At 43.1% G+C, this 19,560-nt stretch overlaps 1 protein-coding gene across 3 annotated transcripts in view; it reads left to right on the forward strand.

Moving 5' to 3' along the window:
* itga1 (integrin, alpha 1) overlaps positions 1–15,554 on the forward strand; it is a 75,111-nt gene extending 59,557 nt beyond the window's left edge. For 2 of the 3 annotated variants that reach the window (XM_071339648.1, XM_071339657.1), the window contains exons 18-30: positions 2,095–2,202; positions 3,165–3,241; positions 3,640–3,766; positions 3,872–3,952; positions 4,071–4,147; positions 4,344–4,433; positions 4,629–4,737; positions 9,455–9,568; positions 9,768–9,872; positions 10,217–10,321; positions 10,443–10,538; positions 10,757–10,870; positions 13,204–15,554. In XM_071339648.1, coding sequence (XP_071195749.1) covers positions 2,095–2,202; positions 3,165–3,241; positions 3,640–3,766; positions 3,872–3,952; positions 4,071–4,147; positions 4,344–4,433; positions 4,629–4,737; positions 9,455–9,568; positions 9,768–9,872; positions 10,217–10,321; positions 10,443–10,538; positions 10,757–10,870; positions 13,204–13,263 — 1,263 coding nt within the window. In that variant the 3' untranslated portion in view covers positions 13,264–15,554. The other variant, XM_071339664.1, reaches the window with a different exon arrangement.
* The last annotated feature ends 4,006 nt before the right edge of the window (positions 15,555–19,560 follow it).

Below are 19,560 nucleotides of genomic sequence, written 5' to 3' on the forward strand. Positions count from 1 at the left end.
CAATCCTATAGAAAAGTTGTGGGCAGAACTGAAAAACCGTGTGCAAGCAAGGAGGCCTATAAACCTGACTCAGTTACACCAGCTCTGTCAGGAGGAATGGGCCAAAATTCACTCAACTTATTGTGGGAAGCTTGTGGAAGGCTACCCGAAACGTTTGACGCAAGTTAATCAATTTAAAGGCAATGCTACCAAATACTAATTGAGTGTATGTAAACTTCTGACCCACTGGGAATGTGATGAAAGAAATAAAAGCTGAAATAAATAATTCTCTCTACTATTATTCTGACATTTCACATTCTTAAAATAAAGTGGTGATCCTAACTGACCTAAGACAGGGAATTTTTACTAGGATTAAATGTCAGGAATTGTGAAAAACTGAGTTTAAATGTATTTGGCTAATGTGTATGTAAACTTCCACTGTACATGTGTATCGTTGTGTATTGTTAAATACTACTGCACTTTTGGAGCTAGGAACACAAACATTTCGCGACACCCGCAATAACATCTGCTAATTATGTGTATGCGACCAATAACATTTGATTTGATTTTGATTTGATACCGCAAATTAGATCTAAGGCATACAGAAGCCTACAGTACATAACAGTTGCGGTCAGTGCCGTTTAAGATGAGGGAGGACACATTTTTTTATGAGCATGGTCTTATTTCTATTACACGATATTGAATGACTGTCATTCATATTTCATTCCCCCAGTTCAATGTAACAGCGATACGTTTAGGCTATTACATGATAGTCAATTTTCCCTATACCCATCATGAGGTTGTTACAACCTAGCCTATGAATGAAGGTTTACGACGTAGGTGTGCACACAGGTCGAGAGACAAATTTGAGGTGACAGACAGTGACATTCAATAGTGCCTTGCACACTCTTGCCTGCATCTAGCTGATATAGGGTGTAAACATTAGTCCAACAGTTGCAAACAAGAGTTTCTATTGGACAAATGCAGGTATGTTTATCCACGCTTTGTTCCGTTTGCTTTAGTTCAAGAAACGTTTTTCAACAGAATTGGCGGAATGAATACACCCCTGATCAAGCTGAAGTAACGTCATAGCTAGTATATCTAATAGAACTAACGTGTTAGTAAACTTGCTACAATCATGCAGTAACTTTAGTGTACAGTCAGTAAGCAGTTACACCGGTGGGCCCTGGTGGCAATAAATTAGTAATACCAAAAGATGACCTTGACTTGGAAGAGTTCCAGTGTTGTGTTGGAAAGTCATAGCCAGCTAGCTAACATAGCATCCCCCTGTTTGAGCAGGGTGTTTCAGTAGGCTTAACTTATTGGATGTTAAATCTTTGACACGGGAGAAGGAACTCATTTGGAATGGGAATAATATTTATCAGATCGCATCCTCCTTGCAAGATAAGCCTTTTTCGAACTTTTCAAGATGAACGTTACTCTTTCCTGTTGTAGTCCTATCTCTACCTTTCCACAAGAATTCTCTGAACATTTACACTATAAGAGCACAATATGTGAGAGGCGTTATAGGCAGTCCTTTCCAGGCCTGTTTGATACAGCTAAGTACTGTAAATGAAACTGAAAGTGAAAAAAAATGACGAAATCTCTCTATTTCTCTCTTGCTTCGCCTTCATGTTGGAAGAAATTAATTTGTTCAAAAGTGTTCAACTATTGTCTTTCTCTCTCTTTGAGCCATCTACTCATCACATTTTATACACTGCAGTGCCAGCTAGATGTATTTTATGCTTTCAGTACTAGATTAATTCTCTGATCCTACCCTGCTACCCTACAGAGTGCTGTTGAGGCTACGGCAGACCTTCAATGCGAAACAGTTATTTGGTGACATGATTATATTTTGTGTAGTTTAATCTAAAAGGATAACTTTTTTAATGTTTTACAATTTTTTTAATTTATTAAATTCACTGAGGAAGATGGTCCTCCCCTTCCTCCTCTGAGGAGCCTCCACTGGTACATAAGATGAGAAATACTGACGTTTGATAAAAATGCATTTTTAAAAAAACGATACAGTACTCTGTCAGTTAGCAAAAGCTTGTCTAAGTACAGCTAAGAGTGTGCAGTAGATACACTGTTCATATAATGATATTATCTCCTCAGGCTAATCTGGACTTCAGGGACCCAATCATGGTCTCCCTAGAGTTTGGTCTGGCTGAGGACACAGGCCCCGTCCTGGATGGAGACTTACCAACGTCACTCAACAAAACGGTAAAATGAACCACAATGTGGCAGATTTAACACACAAGCACACACACACACCAGTAACTTTTGGCTTTCCATGAATTTTGTATACCTTGGCTTGCTTCCCTCTTTAGCCACTACAGGCCCTACTTGGCTAACAATACGTGTGTGCATGCACACATCTGATTTTCTTACCTTACTTTAGACCTCAGCTATCATTTATTGCAACAGTGAATAGGCACTGTGTGAGCAGAGTCAGTAATCAGTACTTTACACACTCATACAATCTGGCTCCTTCCAGCGCTGTAGAGGGTGAATATTCTCTCCAACGGCTGTCCTCCATCCATCACTAGTTCCTATCAGAGGCTCTAAAACACTGACAGACTGTTATCCAGTTCCAATGGTGCAGCTCACACACACATAGTTTTAATGAGTTGTTTGGCAGAGGGACAGAGGGACAGAGGGAGACAAAACATGTGGCTGGATGTTAACACCGTGGTAGAACAGGATGTTAACACCGTGGTAGAACAGGATGTTAACACCGTGGTAGAACAGGATGTTAACACCGTGGTAGAACAGGATGTTAACACCGTGGTAGACCAGGATGTTAACACTGTGGTAGAACAGGATGTTAACACCGTGGTAGAACAGGATGTTAACACCGTGGTAGAACAGGATGTTAACACCGTGGTAGAACAGGATGTTAACACAGTGGTAGAACAGGATGATAACACAGTTTTAAGAAAATACCTTTAAAAAAAGTAAGAGATAAGAATAACAATAATTAAAGAGCAGCAGTAAATAACAGTAGCGGGGCTATATACAGGGGGTACCGGTACAGAGTCAATGTGCTGGGGCACCGGTGTTGAGGTAATTGAGGTAATATGTACATGTAGGTACATGTAAGCAGTTTTCGACTGCTTCATTGATAGAACTGTCTTGTACATGGTCTATTCCATACTGCTTGTAACTATGCTCACGTCATTCAGATTCCTTTGGTGGACTGTGGGAGCGATGACAAGTGCATAGCTGACCTATCCCTGAAGGCTGTGCCAAGTATACAAAGGTATTGTCACAAAGATTGTATTCTTTCAATCCATCTAACTGTCATGATTTTATGGCAGTTGCGTGGTAGTTCATTGACAGCTATGTTGCCCTTGTATTTTACTTTAGCGCCCTCTTGTGTTGGCCCAGATGAAGTGTCACAGCATTACAGTAAAATCTGCTCTGCTACAGTAATAACATTACAGTAAAATCTACCCTGCTACGGTAATAACATTACAGTAACATCTGCCCTGGCATAGTAATAACATTACAGTAAAATCTGCACTGGAGCAGTAATAATATTACTGTAAAATCTGCCCTGCTACAGTAATAACATTACAGTAAAATCTGCCCTGGAGCAGTAATAATATTACAGTAACATCTGCCCTGCTACAGTAATAACTTTCCTATTCTTTCCAGTCTTGTGATCAAAGCCAACAAGGAAAAGTTCCATGTGCTCATTACCATTAGAAACAGTCAAGACAATGCCTACAATACCAAAGTCATGCTCAGCTTTACTGAAAACATAAACTACGTCAAAGTCAAGGTGAGATCCATTGATTTACATTGATTACTTGGATGTTGGGAATTAGGACGTCAGTATGAGTTTTGACATTGACATTATATGTGATTTCAACCGTTTACTCTGCAGGCCAATGACAAAGTCTGCAGTCTGAATAATACCAAAGTTGAGTGTGCTGTGGGATATCCATTCCTCAAAAGCAATGTAGAGGTGAGACAATTCTTGCAATCACACGTATTTATCCTCGTACCATAAGACTCACTATGTACTTCATGTTTCATTTTGTGATGAATAGGCCACTGATCGGTTTTGCTTGTTCTCCCTCCAGGAGGTGTTTGAGATCCTGTTTGAAGTCAACCCTGCACACGTCTGGAAAGAAATTCAGATCAACGTAACTGCATCCAGGTACAGTAAGCCATGGTGTTCATTCATTCATTTTATTTATTTAGCCAGGATAGTCCACACAGTAACAATGGCTAGTGTTTTCCAGGGAGTCCCGAGTTCCATGCTAAATCTCAACAATTTAAAATAAATGAGTGAGCAAAGAAGAAAAATTTAAAATGTCAAAATTCTAATGCAATGACTTTTCTCATTCCTACAGTGACAGTGAGGAATTGAAGACCACCCTCCATGACAACTCTGTGAGAATCTCCATCCCTGTGAAGTACGAGGCTGGACTCAGATTCACTGCGTGAGTACAGACAGCAGCAGCTACAACACGAAAACAGGACATTTTTATTTACATAAAAAATACAGGTACAGTATCAGAGTATGACCTTTTTTCAAATCTTTCCATCTCCTTTCTCATCTTTCCATCTCCTTTCTCATTTTTCCATCTCCTGTCTCATCCCTCCATCTCTCCATCCATCATCCCTCTATCTCTCAGCGACAGGCATATGAAGGAGGACCACATCATAGTGAAAGAGGGAGAGCAGTACCCCAGCGTCTTCAACCACACCAGTGTGATAGGAGAAGAGGTCAAGATCATCTATACGGTAAGACCCACATACTGTAGACCGTAGTAATACCTGCTTAGATAAGGCCAGGGGATAAGAGCAATTCAATTAAATGTATTTATAAAGCCCTTTATACATCAGCAGATGTCACAAAGTTCTTATACAGAAACCCAGCCTAAAACCCCAAACAGCAAGCAATGCAGATGTAGAAGCATGGTGGCTAGGAAAAACTCCCTAGAAAGGCAGGAACCTAGGAAGAAACCTAGAGAGGAACCAGGCTCTGAGGGGTGGCCAGTGCTCTTCTGGCTGTACTGGGTAGAGAGGAACCAGGCTCTGAGGGGTGGCCAGTCCTCTTCTGGCTGTACTGGGTAGAGAGGAACCAGGCTCTGAGAAGTGGCTAGTGGAGAGGGTAAGAGTACATGGCCATTAAGGCTAGATCGTTCTTAAAGATGTTCAAATGTTCATAGATGACCAGCAGAGTCAAATAATAATCACAGTGGTTGTAGAGAATGCAACAGGTCAGCACCTCATGAGTAAATGTCAGTTGGCTCTCTACCGCACCTGACAGCAGGTGTGGTAGAGAGAGAGAGGGTTGAAACAGCAGGTCCGGGATAAGGTAGCAGGTCCGGTGAACAGGTCAGGTTTCCATAGCCACAGGCAGAACAGTAGAAACTGGATCAGCAGCCTGACCAGGTGGACTGGGGATGGGTACAGCCAGAAGTTGTCAGGCCAGGTAGTCCTGAGGCCTGGTCCAAGGGGAGAGAGAGAGTTAGGATAATTAGAGGGAGCACACTGAAGATCACACAGGACATCAGATAAGACATGAGAAATTCACTAGATAGGACAGACTGACCCCAGCCCCCCAGCACATAGTCTATTGCAGCATAGATATTGGGGACTGAGACGGGGGGGTCGGGGGACACTGTGGCCCCTTTCGAGAATACCCCTGGACAAGACCAAGCAGGCAGGGTATAACCCCACCCACTTTGCCAAATCACAGCCCCCACACCACTAGAGGGATATCAACAGATCACCAACTTACTACCCAGAGACAAGGCGGAGTATAGCCCACGAAGATCTCACCCATAACGTCAGTGACTCAACCCACTCAAGTCAAATATAGCAAAAAATGCCTGGCAAGATGTGATTCACCCCTCCTAGGGAAAGCATGGGAGAGCACTAGCAAGCCACTGACTCAGTCCCCGTAATAGAGCCCCACAGTGGAAGCATCATAATACCCATAAAACCTAGCGGTCAAACAGGGAAATGGTTCCAATCATTTTTTCCACCATTCATTTTTCCCATAGGGGATTTTAGAAACACTTAAAATAAGTGCTGTGTTTCATACTGTGGTACTCTATAGGGTCAGAGGCAGAGAATCACAGTAGAAAGAGGGGAGCTGGCATATTACCTCAATTACCTCAACTAACAGGTTCCCCCGCACATTGACTCTGTACCGGTACCCCCTGTATATAGTCTCGCTATTGTTATTTTACTGCTACTCTTTAATTACTTGTTCCTTTTATTTCTTATTCTTATTCGTATTTTTTAAACTGCATTGTTGGTTAGGGGCTTGTAAGTAAGCATTTCACTGTAAGGTCTACACCTGTTGTATTCGGCGCATGTGATTAATACAATTTGATTTGAAAACATTTGCCGCCATCACACTTCCTTATGTCTGAAACACAGGCTTCCAGGCTAGGCAATTTTGAGGCTTCACCATGTTTCATCGAAATGTACAGCTGTGTGTCGTCTACATAGCAGGTAAAGTCACTAAGAGGTAGAATATATAGTGAAAACAATAGTGGTCCTAAAACGGAACCTTGAGGAACACCGAAACTTACCATTGATTTGTCAGAGACGAACCATCCACAAAGATGAACTAATATCTTACCGACAGATGAGATCTAAACCAGGCAAGAACTTTTCTGTGTAGACCAGCCTTTCTTAAAGTATTGTTCGCGACCCAAAGTGGGACCTGTTAATGGTGGATCGCGACGTGTCAGTGTAAATTTATAATTATTTCATCAATTACTGGAATTGGTTTGGCCAAGTGCATCTGCGCTCTCTGTTCAGTGCGCTTTCTGCTTAAGCAGCGGTCTCTGCTCAGTTTGGCTGCTGCGCGAGTGTGAGAGGGAGATGCCCGTGTGCTTCGCGGTTTACCAGATTTTTCTTCAAGATCACTCTGTGACACACATGATGCAGCGCTGTCATTCAAGCAGCAGATGATGCGCTGTCAGCCACTAACTTGTCATTCCCACTCGCCATCACTCACCGCTGTCATCAAATGGACTCATGCTAGCCACAAGTTCTGTCTGAGCTCAATTGTCATGAAACGCATATACAACGATGAGTTTCTCTCTCTTTCATACAAACTTATAACGAGGAGAGCCCACCGTGTGTTTTGTGTGTGGAAGTGCTTAGTAATGAGTCTCTCATAATGAACAAATTAATAAAACAACACGTCCTGACCAAACATCCACAGCATGATGGTAAACCCAGGGAGTTCTTTCAGAACAGGGCAGAATGCTTCAGGAAACAGTGCTTCGACAGAGGAAAAGTAAGTCAGCTAGCAAGGCATTGTTGTCATTTTATAACAGATGATAATAAGCAGAAATAAAGGAGTACTAACTAACTCTCGTAGTAGTAGATGTGAGTTTCTCTTTCCAACAATCCCCTGGCCTTTTACACAGCTAATAGCTAACATTTGCCAAAGCAAGCAAGCTACTGATAGCGCAACCCTAGTAACAGTACAGATGAAGAAATATGAACAATTGTCAGGCCTACTGTACATCTTACTGTATAAATTATTGTTGAAAACTAGTCTAGGTTGGAACTGTTGCTGTTAAAATACAATTATAATTGTTATTCTTAACTGGAATAAACTGATTGAAGCAAGATTCTTTTTGAGGCAAACACACTTCAGCAGGAAGCGGTCTCCTGCCTGACTGAGAAAGCAGTAGATGTTCTGGTCCAGTTTGGCACCACATACCTGTGTGAGTCAGGGTTCTCAACTCTGACATACTTATAAAACAAGTACAGAAACAGTTTCAAGGCTGAGCATGACCTCAGTGTTGCACTGTCAAAAACAGAGCCCAGAATAGAAATGCTCTCATTAGGACTGTTTGTGTGTGTTTTCTGGTCTACATCTGTGTGATGTGATCAATCAGTTTATTCCAGTTCAGAATAAAAAATATGTATTGTATTTTAACAGCAACAGTTCCAACCTAGACTTTCTTTCAACAATAATTTCTACAGTAAGATGTACAGTAGGCCTGATCCTTTTTCATCTGTACTGTTACTTGGGGTTGCACTATCAAAAAGCCTGTGTGTGTTCTGTTATACATCTGTGTGATGTGATCAGTCAGTTTATTCCAGTTCAGAATGAAATGATTTATTGTATTTTAACAGCAACAGTTCCAACCTAGACAGATATATGTAAGAGTGTTTTTAATGGGGGAAAATAAACATTAATAGATATTAATATGGATATTTAATTTCATTGTTATTTGTTTTTGTATATATTGCATTCGTTTTAGGCATAAGGGCAATGAAATGTACAGATATTTATGTGTAGTTTTTCTAAGCTTGGGTCAACACAGAATTTCTCATCTGGGTCCCAGGAAAACAGAATTTCTCATCTGGGTCCCAGGTAAACACAGAATTTCTCATCTGGGTCCCAGGCTGAAAAAGTTTAAGAACCGCTGGTATGGACCAATTTGGGTTTCCAATCTGTCCAAAAGAATGTGGTGATCGATGGTTTAAAAAGTGACACTAAGTTCTAGGAGCACAAGGACGGACGCAGAACCTTAGTCTGACACAATTAAAAGGTCATTTGCCACCTTCACAAGTGCGGTCTCAGTACTATGATGGAGTCTAAAACCAGACTGGAGCATTTTGTATACATTATTTGTCTCCAGGAAGGCAGTGAGTTGCTGAGCAACAACTTTAAAAAACAATAATAATAGAGGAATGGGAGATTCAATATAGGCCGATAGTAAAACAAAAATCTAGGTCAAGGTTCGGCTTTTTCGGGAGAGGCTTTACTACTGCCGCGTTTAGTGAGTTTGGTACACATTCAGAGGATAGGGATCCGTTTATTATGTTCTACATTGGAGGGCCAAGTACAGGAAGTAGCTCTTTCAGTAGTTTAGCTGGAATAGGGTCCAGTAGCCAGCTGGAAGGTTTAGAGGCCATGACTATTTTCATGAATGTGACGAGAGATACAGGATACAAAAACTTTGATCCCGCGGTCTTGGCAGTTCTGTGCAGACTCAGGAAAACAGAGTTTTGGTGAAATATGCATACTCAAAGAATTTGCTTTCTAATGATCATGAACGATCGAAGAAGTTCATGAATTCATCACTGCTGAACTGAAGGCCATCCTCACTTGGGGAATGCTTATTTTTAGTTAGCTTTGCGACTGTATCAAAAATAAATGTTTGATTATTTTTACTCTCCTCAATCAGGTTGATAAAGTAGGCTGATTCAGCAGGATTGAGGGCTGTGGACTTCTCCATGTGAATATTGAAGTTACCAAAGATTTTAATATTATCTGCCATGACTACGAGGTCCAATAGGAATTCAGGGAACTCTGTATAGTAGCTATAAAAAGTGACTGAGAAGGCTGCAATTAACTGATTATATACCCAAAGTAAGATACTTATTCTAAGTTGCCAAAGCTCGAAAAAACCAACATGTGGTTACTTTTTGACTGAAAGACCTGTGACTTCCTGTCTCTCTCTCTGGTCTCCAGGTTAAAAAGGATGTGGATATGGAGACTCCTCCTCTAAAGCTGAGGGTGATGTACCCGTACCTATCACCTAGTGAGAACATCCTGCTATACCTGACACATGTCACCTCCTCACAGGTAAGGCTTCTCTACTGTGTACTGTACCATAGAGGTAGACAGTCTACCAGTATCCCCTGCACATGGTTCTCTACCAGTCAACAGACAATCACACGGTGAAGTCAAACACTCTGCAGAACTGTGGTGGTGTGGATCAAGTTGATCCAAATGTGATTGATTGATTGATAATTGATTGATGGATCTTTTCTCTCTCCCACAGGATGTGAGATGTCACGTCAGGGACCTGATTAACCCTTTAAAGATCAACAACAACAACACGCACACCATCAATCCTAAAAAAGAGACCCTCAGTGTCTTCCTGGTGGTGAGTCAACACTACTGTGTGTGAGTGTGAGTATGAGTGTGAGTATGAGTGTATGTGTGTACGTGAGTGTGTGTGTGTGTACTCTCCTTTGCAGGGCTGTAAGGACCACCCGTGTAAGTCATGTATGTGTACTCTCCTTTGCAGGGCTGTAAGGACCACCCGTGTAAGTCATGTATGTGTACTCTCCTTTGCAGGGCTGTAAGGACCACCCGTGTAAGTCATGTATGTGTACTCTCCTTTGCAGGGCTGTAAGGACCACCCGTGTAAGTCATGTATGTGTACTCTCCTTTGCAGGGCTGTAAGGACCACCCGTGTAAGTCATGTATGTGTACTCTCCTTTGCAGGGCTGTAAGGACCACCCGTGTAAGTCATTTATCTGCTCCATCCCACATGTCAACAACAGCCAGGTCAATGTTACCTTCCGGGTATGGAAGCCCACCTTTATCAAAGTGAGTACAGTGAAGTGTCACTTGTTCATTCATTGTTTTTGATTGATTGATTGATACATTTATTCATTGACAAATGTATTGGTATATTGAGTGCTGAATTGAATTGCTCTTGGCTCCACAGGCAGAGTTCTCCAGCCTTCATATGGTTGTTAATGCCACTCTGGAGAACCTGAACACGGATCTCTTCGTGTTGAGTGCCACCAATTACGCCAGAGATGTGAGTGCAATTATCTATTCATTTTCATGTGATCGGCTACATTTACACAGGCAGCACAATTTTGATCTTTTGACCAATTATTGGTCTTTAGACCAATCAGAAGAGATTTTTTGCTAATAATTGGGCAAAATATCAAAATTGGGCTGCCTGTGTAAACACAGCCTTTATCTGTTTGCTTTTTGTCCTTTGCTTGTTTTAACACTGTTGTTTCCATCCAGGTGAAGATCCAGGTCTCTAAAGAGGCTTTGGGAGGTATACCACTGTGGATCATTATAGTCAGTATACTAATAGGACTGATGATTCTGGCACTGGTCATCTTCGCTCTATGGAAGGTATGTGTGTGTTCACAACCTTCTGTCTGCTTGTGTCTGTTAGGGAACTTATAATCGATTATAAATTGTATCTTCCCAAATAGAACAATAATAATAATAATATTTTAGCGGGTGCTTATATGTGGCCTATCTCACACATGTACAAGTGTGTATTAATATGCATGTGTGAATTGGAAATTCAAGTTTTTTGCATATCTCAACTTTCCCTGAGACGCCCTCGAAGAGTAGGGTCACAGCCAGGGTCACCATATCCCAACTCTCCCTGAGACACCTTCGGAGAGTAGGGTCACAGCCAGGGTCACCATATCTCAACTTTCCCTGAGACACCTTCGGAGAGTAGGGTCACAGCCAGGGTCACCATATCCCAACTCTCCCTGAGACACCTTCGGAGAGTAGGGTCACAGCCAGGGTCACCATATCCCAACTCTCCCTGAGACACCTTCGGAGAGTAGGGTCACAGCCAGGGTCACCATATCCCAACTCTCCCTGAGACACCTTCGGAGAGTAGGGTCACAGCCAGGGTCACCATATCCCAACTCTCCCTGAGACACCTTCGGAGAGTAGGGTCACAGCCAGGGTCACCATATCCCAACTCTCCCTGAGACACCTTCGGAGAGTAGGGTCACAGCCAGGGTCACCATATCCCAACTCTCCCTGAGACACCTTCGGAGAGTAGGGTCACAGCCAGGGTCACCATATCCCAACTCTCCCTGAGACACCTTCGGAGAGTAGGGTCACAGCCAGGGTCACCATATCCCAACTCTCCCTGAGACACCTTCGGAGAGTAGGGTCACAGCCAGGGTCACCATATCCCAACTCTCCCTGAGACACCTTCGGAGAGTAGGGTCACAGCCAGGGTCACCATATCCCAACTCTCCCTGAGACACCTTCGGAGAGTAGGGTCACAGCCAGGGTCACCATATCCCAACTCTCCCTGAGACACCTTCGGAGAGTAGGGTCACAGCCAGGGTCACCATATCCCAACTCTCCCTGAGACACCTTCGGAGAGTAGGGTCACAGCCAGGGTCACCATATCCCAACTCTCCCTGAGACACCTTCGGAGAGTAGGGTCACAGCCAGGGTCACCATATCCCAACTCTCCCTGAGACACCTTCGGAGAGTAGGGTCACAGCCAGGGTCACCATATCCCAACTCTCCCTGAGACACCTTCGGAGAGTAGGGTCACAGCCAGGGTCACCATATCCCAACTCTCCCTGAGACACCTTCGGAGAGTAGGGTCACAGCCAGGGTCACCATATCCCAACTCTCCCTGAGACACCTTCGGAGAGTAGGGTCACAGCCAGGGTCACCATATCCCAACTCTCCCTGAGACACCTTCGGAGAGTAGGGTCACAGCCAGGGTCACCATATCCCAACTCTCCCTGAGACACCTTCGGAGAGTAGGGTCACAGCCAGGGTCACCATATCCCAACTCTCCCTGAGACACCTTCGGAGAGTAGGGTCACAGCCAGGGTCACCATATCCCAACTCTCCCTGAGACACCTTCGGAGAGTAGGGTCACAGCCAGGGTCACCATATCCCAACTCTCCCTGAGACACCTTCGGAGAGTAGGGTCACAGCCAGGGTCACCATATCCCAACTCTCCCTGAGACACCTTCGGAGAGTAGGGTCACAGCCAGGGTCACCATATCCCAACTCTCCCTGAGACACCTTCGGAGAGTAGGGTCACAGCCAGGGTCACCATATCCCAACTCTCCCTGAGACACCTTCGGAGAGTAGGGTCACAGCCAGGGTCACCATATCCCAACTCTCTCTGAGACACCTTCGAAGAGTAGGGTCACAGCCAGGGTCACCATATCCCAACTCTCCCTGAGACACCTTCGGAGAGTAGGGTCACAGCCAGGGTCACCATATCCCAACTCTCCCTGAGACACCTTCGGAGAGTAGGGTCACAGCCAGGGTCACCATATCCCAACTCTCTCTGAGACACCTTCGAAGAGTAGGGTCACAGCCAGGGTCACCATATCCCAACTCTCCCTGAGACACCTTCGGAGAGTAGGGTCACAGCCAGGGTCACCATATCCCAACTCTCCCTGAGACACCTTCGGAGAGTAGGGTCACAGCCAGGGTCACCATATCCCAACTCTCCCTGAGACACCTTCGAAGAGTAGGGTCACAGCCAGGGTCACCATATCCCAACTCTCTCTGAGACACCTTCGGAGAGTATGGGTCAAGGCTTGTGTTATGGAGAGGGTCAACATGTGTGAAATGCACTTTTAAATCTATTAAACTTGAACTCAAACTTGAGACTTAGGTTTGGATGTGAATTCTGGATTATGTTGTGTTCACTGTTGTCTTCTGTGCTCCACCAGGCTGGATTTTTCAAGAGAAAATCCATAGAGGACATGGAGAACGAGGACATGAAGGATTAATCCTTCCACCACCATACAGATGTGCCCCACTGTCTTCAGGTCTGTCTTCAGGTCAGGCAGAGGAGATACCATAGGAAATACCCCATCAACCAATTCTCCTGAACACCATCAGGTCAGAAGAAAAGCCAGTCTATTTATGGCTATTCAACAACCATTCACCTGAATGTGATGTGGCCCATCTACCAGTCTTAAAACCCTGGTCTGATTCAGTGGATACGGAGGCCTGGGGAAACATTGAACTTGTACAGTACACTCTATTCAATGTGGGTACCAAGACCTGGACTTAAAATACCTAAGCTAGAAGGGAAATCAGAAGACCGTAAGGATAATGGCACGCTGACTCAGACCTGATCATATGCAGCCACACCAGCTTTATACAAAACGTTCTCAGGTTCACTTACAGCGTCAACATCCCAAAGACACTAAAAACACCTCAGATTACAGTATGGCATTACACCAAAGTTGTCCAAATGTCCAAGGCACTCTGCGATGGATTAGAATTCTGTGTTATAGTTTTTGATCTTTTTTACGAATATACTGTAAATCTATACCATGTACTGTATTTATTTTTGTTTGGTATATTTTGATACGTGTTATTACCTATATTTTAACATATTCATCGTCTTCTAAGCATAATGTTTGCTTTTTGGAACACTGATATTTTCACATGAGTGTTTTTCTGGTCTTACAAGCGCAATCTGTAAATTCTATATATTTTTTTTGAACAAAAGTGTTCTCTTGAATATTGAAGGGGTCTATGCAAATGTACCCTCCCCAAATATATATTCAGTATAAAAGAAGAGGAGGAATATATGCATTTGCTATTGACTTAAATACAACGGCTTTAATCTAGTTTTTGTTTCATTTTGTTACCACATGGGGGCAGAGAATTTACAGATTGCTCCTTTACAGTATTAGGAAAAACTTTGATTGTCCTGTAAATGTAATGTAAAGCTTGTACATAAAGTTATGTTTGCAATAATTCCTATAATTGAAGATCAAGTTAAGTCCAGCATGTATCACCAAGGCTCTATATATCAGTAATAGAGATAAAATAAGTAATTTGCTCCTACATTTCTCAGGTATTACTTATGATATAGTATGATGATATTATGGTGATAGTATGGTGATAGTATGGTGATAGTATGGTGATAGTAAGGTGATAGTATGGCGATAGTATGAATTAGATAAAACAAACAAATGTAGTATTTTTAAATAAAATACTTTAAAAACAATATGAAAATATGTAAATATTGGTCTTATATTTTGATAAAAATTGAAATGTTTGATAAATGTGTATTGGAACTCAATGCATTTTGCATCCATTCGCTAAGATGTTTTTTTTGGGACTCATCTTTCTTTCTGTCTTTTGTTTTGGGGCGAGAGTGATTTCGTGAGGTAGTCTACAGTCACATAGAGTAATCCAAAAAGTATCTCAGCGGAGTGTAACTTGATTCCTGATGTTCAAACCTGTCAGTACCACAAAACAAAGAGATGTTTGTCTCAGAGAAGGTCAAACTCTGCAAACTAGGCCATTGAATGTTACACACAGGGGGTGGTCTGATATGCATATGAACACCAGGTTATGCCTAAAGCCCTGTAGTCTCTGTTATGGCCGGAGTGCTAGCGACTGTCATGATTGTGAGTAGAAATGTTTTATTTATGCATCCTTTCTGCTTTCTCTCTGCCTACATTCCTCTGCATATTTACATATTTTGCACAGGCAGTCCGGTGTGACCCCTGACTTTTTATTGTATATAAGAGACACTCATCAGCTCACCCATTACTGTTGAAAGCACATGTAATAAATGAATAAATATCTGTAAAATGTGTAAGATAACCTTAACATGGTGATCCTCCATACTGTCCCCTTCTGGAGAGCTTATTTGTCACAGCGCAGCAGTGATAGAGTCAGCTGATCAAGGCTTTGAAGATTTGATTGCTGATGAATTAAATTGGAACCCAGAACCAAATCTTGTGTGCTGTCCAGCTATGCAACTTGACATGTATTATAATGTATGTTCATGTGTTAACAGTCTGTCACAGGATTTTGTTTGTTGTATCAGGTGTGATGGCACATGTGGGACAAAAACCTACTGTACTTTGACGAGAGAGAGAGAGAGAGAGAGAGGACTGCTTCAGACTGATGTACTCCAGTCATACACACTGCTGTGAACTGTTAGTTTAATACACTGGTTTGTCATGTGTATGTACTCTGATCAGCACAGATTTGAAAGCATTGCACAAGCTGTCAAGGATCTTATGCCAATAAATACATTTTAAAAAAGTAATTAATACATGTTGGACATCAATGGCCATAGCACTGGATAAGTATTGTGGTATAGCAGATGTGTGTGTGTGTGCGCGTGTGTGTGATCATTGTATGCTAAGAAGTCATAAGTTCATTCCCTCTGCAGGGCAGGCAGCAGGTGAGCTATTTTTCTGCAGATAGGTTGCTCATGCGTTTGGGATTACTGTACACACTAGTTGATCCTTTCATCTGGATCCTGTTCAGTCAGTGGGCAGTCTGGGCCCTGCAGGCATACTGACCCCATTACACAGACGGGGTTCATTGTTTCTGACTGCGAGCTGAGAGAAAAGGGGTAAGACAGCTTCCAGTATGATTCTGCATCTGGTATCTGCCTTTCTTTGTAGGTGTTTGTGCCTACAGAACAATAACTCAAAACATGAACATAGACAGACAGGTAGACATGCAGAAAGACGCACTCCCACAGTTTGGGTTAATGATTCATGACAATGCTAATGTTAAACCCATGGATATCATTGTGTGTGTGTGTGTGTGAGAGAGAGAGAGAGAGAGGGAGAGAGAGTGCCATCACAGCAGCAAGATTGGTGACCTGTTGCCACAAGAAAAGGTCAACCAGTGAAGAACAAACACCATCGTAAATACAACCCATATTTATGTTTATTTCTTTTTCCTTTTGTACTTTAACCATTTGTACATCGTTACAACACTGTATATATACATAATATATATACATAATAATAATACATTTGAAATGTCTTTATTATTTTGGAACTTCTGTGAGTATAATGTTAACTGTAAATTTGTATTGTTTATTTAACTTTTGTATATTATCTACTTCACTTGCTTTGGCAATGTTAACATATGTTATCCATGCCAATTAAGCGCCTTGAATTGAATTGAGAGAGCGAGACAGACAGACACATCAGAGAGAGAGAGGCAGAGAGAGAGAGAGACAGGGAGAGAGACATACAGAGAGAGAGAGAGACAGGGAGAGAGACATACACAGAGAGAGAGACAGGGAGAGAGACATACACAGAGAGAGAGAGACAGGGAGAGAGACATACACAGAGAGAGAGACAGGGAGAGAGACATACACACAGAGAGAGAGAGACAGGGAGAGAGACATACACAGAGAGACAGGGAGAGAGAGATACAGAGAGAGAGACAGGGAGAGAGACATACACAGAGAGAGAGAGAGACAGGGAGAGAGATACAGAGAGAGAGAGCCAGGGAGAGAGACATACAGAGAGAGAGACAGGGAGAGAGACATACACAGAGAGAGAGAGAGACAGGGAGAGAGACATACACAGAGAGAGAGATTTCCTTGTTATTTCCCTTTTGTGTATTGTCTATTTTACTTGCTTTCGGATATCATTAGGAATCTGTGGTGTGTGTGTGACAGACAGACAGACGGACAGACAGACACATCATAGAGAGAGGGGCAGAGAGAGAGAGAGAGAGAGATCCCTGACTACTGCTCTGCCTCTGGGCTTCCATAGTACTACTGACTACTGCTCTGCCTCTGGGCTTCCATAGTACTACTGACTACTGCTCTGCCTCAGGGCTTCCATAGTACTACTGACTACTGCTCTGCCTCAGGGCCTCCATAGTACTACTGACTACTGCTCTGCCTCAGGGCTTCCATAGTACTACTGACTACTGCTCTGCCTCAGGGCCTCCATAGTACTACTGACTACTGCTCTGCCTCAGGGCTTCCATAGTACTACTGACTACTGCTCTGCCTCAGGGCTTCCATAGTACTACTGACTACTGCTCTGCCTCAGGGCTTCCATAGTACTACTGACTACTGCTCTGCCTCAGGGCTTCCATAGTACTACTGACTACTGCTCTGCCTCAGGGCCTCCATAGTACTACTGACTACTGCTCTGCCTCAGGGCCTCCATAGTACTACTGACTACTGCTCTGCCTCAGGGCCTCCATAGTACTACTGACTACTGCTCTGCCTCAGGGCTTCCATAGTACTACTGACTACTGCTCTGCCTCAGGGCTTCCATAGTACTACTGACTACTGCTCTGCCTCAGGGCCTCCATAGTACTACTGACTACTGCTCTGCCTCAGGGCTTCCATAGTACTACTGACTATGACTCTAAAAGTCTATAGATATGAGGGGGGAAGAGTTTGTTATTCAAGGAATAATGTCTTTATATGGGTCTTGTTTGCTGTGTGTTTATCTCAGCAGGTTCTTCCCGGTGGTACACTATCAGTCAGTGTCCTAAGACCAAACATACGGGTCAGAATGTTACTATAGTGCAGCTGGGATTGTCTGTAGGGATACAGACCTATTCAATAAGACTGTGTGTGGTTCAGAAGGCCTATGGCACTAGTGATGATCTATGTAAATTGAATTCAGCATGGCTCTCTGCTCCCCTATTCAACCACACCTGCCTGATGCTGGGTAACCAGTCACTCAGAGTTCTGTTGGTTTGGGATTGTAACAGACACACCCTGATACTCCGGTCAAATCAAATCAAATCAAATTGTATTGGTCACATACACATGGTTAGCAGATGTTGTTGCGAGTGTAGCAAAATGCTTGTGCTTCTAGTTTCCGACAGGGCAGCAATATCTAACATGTAATCTAACAATTCCACAACAACTACCTAATACACACAAATCTAAGTATAGGAATGGAATAAGAATATATACATATAAATATATGGATGGGCCCTGACCGACCGGCATAGACGAGATGCAATAGATGGTATAAAATACAGTGTATACATCTGGGATGAGTAGTGCAAGATATGTATACATCATTATTAAAGTGGCATTAATAAAGTGACTAGTGATCCATTTGTTAGAGTGGCCAATGATTTCAAGTCTGTATGTAGGCAGCAGCCTCTCTGTGTTAGTGATGGCTGTTTACCAGTCTGATGGCCTTGAGATAGAAACTATTTTTCAGTCTCTCGGTCCCAGCTTTGATGCACCTGTACTGACCTCGCCTTCTGGATGGTAGCGGGGCGAACAGGCAGTGGCTCAGGTGATTGTTGTCCTTGATGATCTTTTTGGCCTTCCTGTGACATCGGGTGCTGTAGGTGTCCTGGAGGGCAGGTAGTTTGCCCCCGGTGATGTGTTGTGCAGAACGCACCACCCTCTGGAGAGCCCTGCGGTTGAGGGCGATGCAGTTGCCGTACCAGGCGGTGATACAGCCCGACAGGATGCTCTCAATTGTGCATCTGTAGAAGTTTGTGAGGGTTTTAGGTGACAAGCCAAACTTCTTCAGCCTCCTGAGGTTGAAGAGATGCCTTCTTCACCACATTTTCTGTCCAAACATGTTGGGAGAAATATTAATATTTGGATCTACTACCTGACCGAATAGTTGGAGACTTTTAGAGAGAGCTTGATAGGAAATGGTGTGTGTGCAATCTTCATGGATGTAACTATAAGGGACTGGGGTCAGGCAGGGGTGGGTGTGTCGGTAACAAATAGTCCCAAGAGTCACCTTTCAAACTGAAATGCAGTATATCATTCTCTGGAAACATATACAGTTAACATTTGTATGGACACAGACGTAATGTCAATACTAAATCAGACAAGTTACTACAACATGAGTCATTGGTCACCGTTCATACCATTTGGTTTATCAGTGTATTGTTGAGTGTACAGAATTGTGTTCTCTTGAATGGATGAGTATAAAGAAGATAAAGTGCCACTTCCTGTCTGTGTAGATACCAGTAAATGGTTCCAGACATAGTTGTCCACTCATACCTCCCCAAATCCCCTAGTGTGACTGTATAGCTGCAGTGGTGTTATCCAGTCATCATGTGAGATGTCATCATCATCAGCCACAGTCCACAAAATGAGAAGGGGCTTTTTGTGAAAGATCTGTTGCTCCACCCACGGGTGGGCCTAACAAATCATATACAAATGCAAGCAAGGTTTGAAATGATTACGTTTTAGTCAAATATGATATATATTTGGGATTCTTGAGTTCAATTTGTAGCCTACAAATTGTTCCCGACCATCTGATCAAGAGAAAATCGGGCCGCGGTTGAATCTTGTTGAA

The sequence above is a fragment of the Salvelinus alpinus genome, chromosome 1, assembly GCF_045679555.1.
Source record: "Salvelinus alpinus chromosome 1, SLU_Salpinus.1, whole genome shotgun sequence".
NCBI lineage: Eukaryota > Metazoa > Chordata > Actinopteri > Salmoniformes > Salmonidae > Salvelinus > Salvelinus alpinus.